Here is a 7500-nt window from a genome sequence, read left to right on the forward strand (position 1 = left end):
TTCTCTACTCTGCACCGAGAGGTTTTTCTCCGGGTAGTATACTCCGGTTTCCCCCTCTCCTCAAAAAGCAAAAAAACTTGATTTGATTTGCGTTAACTTGTTAATTTCAATTGACAGTGTCCGCGATTAGTGCTCTACAGCGCTAGAAGATTAGACACTTAAATAAAATACCTTTCCTTTTTGCTTAACACACCATTCAACGTTTGATTCAACAAAGCTCACAAGAGGCCTTGTATTCAGTCCCAGGCTGCAGCCACCGGTTGTTACTGTTGGGTTACAATTCCGTGTCCAAGTACTCGAAATGAAAAATTCCCTTAAAATTCCTTATTCAATACAGTACTCAACGTCATCTGCCAACACTACACATCAATACTAGTTACTTTATATAGTCTACCGTCAATATCTGTTACTTCTCATCATCATCCGTTATTTTACGCTACTAGTCGTTAGTACTCATCACTAGACGTTACTACACATCACTACCCGTTATTACACGTTACTAGCAGTCACTACTCGTCACTAGACGTTACTGAACATCTCTACCCGTTATTACACGTTACTAGCAGTCAGTGTACTTGGACACGGAATTATAACCGTTGATACGAACATGATACGTCATTGAGAGATAGATTAGTGGGCACACTCATACCCAACAATGGTGGTGCTTGTCGAGGACATGATGACAGATAACGAGTCTCTCCCGCTTAACTTCGACGGCTCTTATTTACAATACCTTCAGCTCAAAGGTGACAAGTTAACGTGGATTAGTGATCTTGAATCCCTAAAACATTTCGTTGAGAAGGGTTTGAAACAACAAGGCAAATGGTCGTCGCCCGGCGGAAATTCGAAACAATTTAAAAGCTCTGTCAACAACCTCACTATTACTTGGTACAGTAAAAGCAACTCACTCTCGCCTTCCAGGGGCGAGATGGACCCGTTTTAAAAGGCAGCTTGACCAAACTTGTTCGAGACAACGCAGGGAGAACCGATTCAACGGGCTCGAATGTCTCTTCAACGGTCGAACAAGTAAATCCATTGTTGTTTGAAGCCAACGACATTTATGCTAATCAACCAAGGGTAGCCGAAGCGGGACCAGTATTTTCCAGTCAAGAGAGATCTAATACTGAATTAGTTGCTGAAATGGAAGGTATAAAACTTGACCTCCTTATTCTACAGAAAAAGGTAGAAGCCAACTCTAATCTGCTTTCGATAAATTGCCAAAATCGAGAGGAATTTGCTGTTAACGCCGAACTTTGTGAATACAAAGGGAGGTGTGAGAAACTGGAATCATCTATGTGCAAAAAAGAGAGAGTTATCGAAGAACTTGAGGAGAAATGTTTGTCTCTCGAAAATCGTGCTGTATCATTGGAACAGGAAAATGACTCACTAAGGCTTGCATTAAGGCTTATTTTACGAGAAAAGAACGAAGAAGACTCCCATCACCAGCAAGAGACGAACGAGTGTTTTTATCAAGTGAAAAACTCGGGCACGAATGTTGGGTGTAATAAACGCAACCAACGTAAAATGTCAACTCAGAATAATATCGTGACGCGTAACAGGTTTGAGATCCTTAGTGATGCACAAGATGATCCAACAGAGACAGAGGCAGCAACACACAAAATCATCCGGCGACGGCAAAACCATCAACGGGCGTCATATAGGTCGTCTCGCAGTAATCCTAGTGAACCAAGCGAAACTTCTGCTAACGATGATTTACGCGGTGAGGTCGGCAGAGAGAGGAGTGCCAGCAGTAAGTTTACAACCCTATTGATTGGGGACTCCATGGTCAAGGATATTCACGGTAAGAAATTAGCGAAAGCAGTAGGGCACCGAGTGGTGGTAAAGTCATTTTCTGGAGCCACAACCAAAGCCATGAGGGATTACTTAAAGCCTAATTTAGAGCTCCAGCCTGATGAAGTGGTGCTACATGTAGGTACAAACGATCTGAAGGCTAAAAACGGCAAAACATCTAAAGAAGTTGCAGAAGCTATTGTTGATCTCGCTAAACAGATAGAGGGGTCTTCCGAAGCTCAAGTCATAGTCTCAGGACTTGTAACACGAAAGGACAAGCTTAATGATAAAGTCTCAGAGGTGAACAAGCACTTGACGAAGTTTTGTCGTCAGAATGATTGGAGATATATTGAACACAATAATATAAACGAAAAGGGGTTAAACCGTGGAGGTCTACACCTGAATTTTGCAGGTAACAAGCGTATTTTTAAGAATTTTTATCATGGTCTAGCTCATTGAACTTTTACTATGCCTTCCATTAATGCCGTGCCGTTGGAAGGCAACAGTCAGGAGTCATCGAGAAGTCCGACTCAAAATCCTATTGATCGTTCTCGAGTATTGCCCTCCAAACGCGGTTTTAAGCTGGCCTCGCTGAATATAAATAAATTGACCACTCATCTTGATGAACTCAAGATCTTTCTCGTAAGTAACGATATAGATGTTCTCGCAATTAACGAGACTAAACTAAATGAATACATCACCGATAATGAGGTCAGTATCTCTGGTTATGATATAGTTAGACGTGATAGAACTACATATGGAGGTGGGGGCGTTTGCTTTTATGTAAAAAAGTCAATTAACTTTTCGGTGCGCAACGATCTTTGCATGGACAGTCTTGAGAACCTTTGTATTGAAATACGCAAACCTCGTTCTAAATCATTTATTGTTGCTACGTGGTATAGACCACCTAATTCGCTTGTTAGTATATTTTCACCTTTTGAAGAGTTGATTGGGAAATTGGATTCCCTTAATACTGAATTCTACCTTTTAGGGGATCTAAATTGCAATATGACCGCATCCCAGTTTGACAGCGATACACGCAATTTATTAACTATCACGGATGTTTACGGTCTTCAACAACTCATAACAGAACCAACAAGAATAACCGAAACTTCTGCAACATTGATTGATTTAATTTTTACTAACTGTCCTGACAAGGTGTTATGCTCAGGTGTGCGTCATATTGGCATTAGCGATCACAGCATGGTCTATGTCTATCGAAAATTAGCCATTAATGGACAGAGTAAGGGTCACACTAATATAACCTATAGGAATTTTCGAAGTTTTGACCGTGATAAATTTCGTAGCGATGTTGCATCTCAAGATTGGGATCACATAAACAATTCTTCCAATCCAAATGATATGTGGAATGAATGGAAGGAATCCTTTTTGGCTATTGTTAACAAGCACGCTCCATTGAGAACCACTCGTGTTCGCGCGCGGGGTTCCCCATGGATTACTTCTGAGCTTAAAAAACAGATGCACGATCGAGATATTTTGAAACTCAGAGCAATTAGATCAAAAAATCCTAATGATTGGGTTCACTTTAAAAGACAGCGGAACAAAGTCAATAGTGCGACTAGGCTAGCGAAGCAAGTTTATTATCAAAATATGCTAAACGAGCATAAGGGTGATTCCCGCAAAACCTGGCAGATCATCAATGAGCTGTCTTCCCGAAATTTCGTGGAAACGTCTGTGAAACAACTGAATGTAATGAGCAATCAGTAACAGCTCCAGCAGAAATAGCGCACGAATTTAATCGTTATTTTGCTACCATTGGCCCGAAACTTGCTAGTGATATTCCTTCTTCAGATGGCAACAGCTATCTGAATTATCTCACTAGCACGGATAAGGAGTTTCAGTTTCGCCCAACCTCCACAAATGAAGTATTTTCACTGCTGAATAAACTGAAAAAATCAAAGGCAGTCGGCCTTGACAAAATTTCTTCTCGACTTATTCGTGAATGCGCGGATCTTATTTGCAAACCGCTGTGCTATATTTTCAATCAGTCATTAAATGTAGGTGTGTTCCCAGACGACTGGAAGTGTGCACGGGTCACTCCACTATTTAAACAAGGGGAACGTGATGACCTAAACAATTACCGCCCAATTTCCGTTATCCCGGTTATAGCCAAAGTGTTCGAAAGAATAGTTTATAACCAATTATATGCGTACCTAACAAGCATAACGTAATATGTAAATGCCAATCTGGTTTTCGCTCTATTCATTCCACCGTTACGGCTTTACTTGGGGCTACGGATACTTGGGCTTTACAACATTGACCGAGGAAAAATAAACGCTGTTGTTTTCCTAGACCTAAAAAAAGCTTTTGATACGGTTAATCACGAGATCCTTTTAGTCTAAATTAAATAATTACGGCATACATGGCATTTCTTACAACTGGTTTAAGTCCTATTGGGACAACCGCACTCAAAAGTGTTCCATTAATGGATCACTTTCTAAAACTTGCTCACTAAGTTGCGGCGTCCCTCAAGGGACTATTTTGGGTCCATTGTTGTTTTTGCTATATATCACTGATCTGCCAAACTGTCTAACGAATTGTATGCCATGGATGTACGCAGATGACACCCACCTAACATATGCAGGTGACAATACAGGCGACATAGAATCAAGACTTAACCATGATCTAGAAAATGTTAAAAAGTGGTTGATAGCAAACAAACTTACCCTGAACATGACAAAAAACCGAATTTATGCTGATTGGATCAAGGCAGAGGTTGTATGCTCTCACATATCACCCAATTCCCGAGATTAATGGTGCTCCTATCACTCAAGTTTCTGTTGCTAAATCCCTGGGCGTGCTTATTGATAATAATCTTGACTGGAGTAGCCATGTCGATAAACTGACAAAGAAAGTAGCTTCTGGAATTGGAAGCCCTCAAACGTATAAGGCATCTCGTGCCTCACACGACATTGCGCTCTATTTATCACGCTTTACTTCAACCGCACTTTGACTACTGCAATGTCGTCTGGGGAAACTGTGGTATCACGTTACATGACAAATTACAAAAACTGCAAAATAGAGCAGCCAGAGTTTTGACCTTCTCTAATTTTGATGCAAATGCTAGCGAGCTATTCAAAATTTTAGGCTGGAAAAATCTAGTTAGCCAGCAACAAATTGCGCTGGCCACAATGGTCTATAAGTGTCTTCAGGGGCTAGCACCGGAATATCTATGTTCTAAATTTACAAACCGCGAATCTGTTTAGAGTTTACGAGACTCTGAAAGAAAGCTTAATGTTCCGTTTCCGCGGACAATTATTATAGAAACAGCTTCAGCTATAGCGTGCTACTGTCTGGAATAGCTTACCCCTCAAAGCGAGACAAGCAGAGTCTCTTGGGCTTTTCAAAAATCTGATTAAAGACATATTTTAGTAATAAAGCACGGCCATTCATGTCGAAAGCAGCCTTAGAATTAATATAATATTATAGTAATTGTATGGTTATTGTAATCATTTTAAAATTTTAACCTTTTGTAATAGGCCTTATCACGGTTTTCCCGACGCCATCCTTTGACGGGTAGCGCAAAGCGGTCTGAAATTACAGGTTTTTGTATGGGAATCCGACATTGCAAATAACTTCTTCCAAAATTGAATTTTTTCACACATTTCTGAATCGCAACGTTAAAATCCACACATAGGTAGAAGATTGTATTCCACCAAGTTTGAAGGATGTAGCTTGGCTAGAAGACGCTCAGTTTAATCCTTTTGAATTTTCACATATTTGTCCGTAAATTTTGGCTGGGTAGACAAACGTCTTAGACGCGGTTCGCGGGAAAAAAATTATAAAGACCAATGTATGGAAAATTAAAAAAAAAATTAGCACTCACGGACCTACAGGAAAGCTACATCCTTCAAACTTGCTGAATAACAATGTTCTAACCATCGTGTTTTAACGTTGCGATTCAGAATTGTGAAAAATTCAATTTTTGGAAGAAGTTATTTTGCAATCGATTCCCATACAAACACGGTGTAATTTCAGACCGCTTTGCCTACCCGTCAAGATGGCATTTCATTTTACGGTTCGGTTAACTACACTTTTGACAAGATCTTGTGAAGAATATAGCACTCGTTTACTGATTAAGCCTAAGTGCTCGTTTCGGTGATCAGTCCAAGCATTCTTTAAAACGTTTACTGTGTAGCGTTCTCTAAAAATCCAGTTTGACTGACGAGCCGCTGAGCCGTTGAGCCACTCAAAGATACATCTTCTATTAGTCCTTTAAACAACCAATTTGACTGACGAGCCATCGAGCCACTGCAGAATTACGGCTTTAATAATGGCCCTGTATTCTATAGTTGCTCGACGACGTTATCCCTGAGAAATTCTTTATTTTTAACCGCCTCTGCGACAACAAATTTGGCCATCATTTTGAAAGCCACTGAAGCGGGACGTGAGGTTACACTGGCATGATGACTATTAAACACAACGGAGACCTTAGAGATGCCCTCTACCTCCTGAATAACACATACGTGACGGGGAAAATGGATTGACAATGGACCACAGAGGTATTATTTGGGACAAATTATGTAAATATAACCACGCAAAGTAACCATGGACTACGCATGTCCACTCTGCCGTCACACGAGTCGCGCACGGTGAGGAGGTGCACTCCTTGCATACGGAACCCGCGACCGCAGTGCGCGCGGCAGTCAAAACTGTGCTATCCTGTCAATCATTTGTCCTTTCACTGGAAACCGTGCATTTCTGTGCGTGAATGACGTCACCAAAGTCTTTTCGCGAAGTTAACACAAATAAATACATTATCAATACAATTTTGACGTCCTCTTACGCTTGATTCGAAAATACCAGACTGAATTCGTCTGAAAATAATTAGAAAAGCACAAATAACAGCCAAAGCCCAACGGCTGTCGTTCGAATCGCTGCTCGCCGGTAACCCAGTTTTGTTGACAAAAAAAAGTTGCCACAAAATCTTTTAAATGGTTTGCTGGTTCTTTAACTGCGAACCTATTGACATGACGTCGGATAGCACATTTTTTTCACTGAATTCTGATTGGTCAATTTAATTTCAGTAGCTCTCGCCGTATGTACGGCTGCTCGGAAGATGCAACGAATCATGGCGGAACTAGCACCAGACTTTAAACCACAACATAGAGACGGATAGAGGGTTAACCACATGGGGCGGGGACTGGAAACCCGCTGGAAACCTCAACAATGGAGCCCGAAAAAAGTAGCTCTTGAACAGCTAGCAATACAAAATCAGCCTGAGTCAAAGCCGAAGTATTGGTAAGGAAAAGAGCTTTGGGAGGAACACTGATAAACGGAATAGCATACCCCTTATCAATGACTCTAATAATAAAATTGTTGGCCTCAAAAGTTTGACAACAGAAGTTATAATGAGCCCCGAGCCTACCTATAACTATGGTCCGGGTATACTAGACGGAGCACTTTCAAATTCAAAACTATCTACAAGAACATGGCTGAGATCGGAAATACCTTCAGTAGTTTCACGAACAACATCATGCTCCGATACAGACTTACTGCTACCGTTTTAAACGATAAAAATTATAGCTACGATTATTTCATTAAATTGCGTGGCCTCGCTGGATAACTACGATCATAAATAAAATCATCTAAGCAAATTGCTTCGCCTCACAAGTTGCGGTGCTTTTTTATTCAAGGTTTGAAGGTTTCAAGGTTTTATTTGCCATGATTACATATAATGTATCCGAT

The 7500-nt window shown here is 40.7% G+C and overlaps 1 protein-coding gene across 1 annotated transcript in view; it reads left to right on the forward strand.

The window, feature by feature from the left end:
• Positions 1-2200: 2200 nt before the first annotated feature.
• Positions 2201-7500, forward strand: part of LOC138001110 (uncharacterized) — an 8732-nt gene continuing 3432 nt past the window's right edge. Inside the window, exon 1 of the mRNA XM_068847773.1 lies at positions 2201-3499. Coding sequence (XP_068703874.1) covers positions 2260-3499 — 1240 coding nt within the window. The 5' untranslated portion in view covers positions 2201-2259. The remainder of the gene's footprint in view (positions 3500-7500) is intronic.

This window comes from Montipora foliosa, chromosome 4 (assembly GCF_036669935.1).
Source record: "Montipora foliosa isolate CH-2021 chromosome 4, ASM3666993v2, whole genome shotgun sequence".
Classification (NCBI taxonomy): domain Eukaryota; kingdom Metazoa; phylum Cnidaria; class Anthozoa; order Scleractinia; family Acroporidae; genus Montipora; species Montipora foliosa.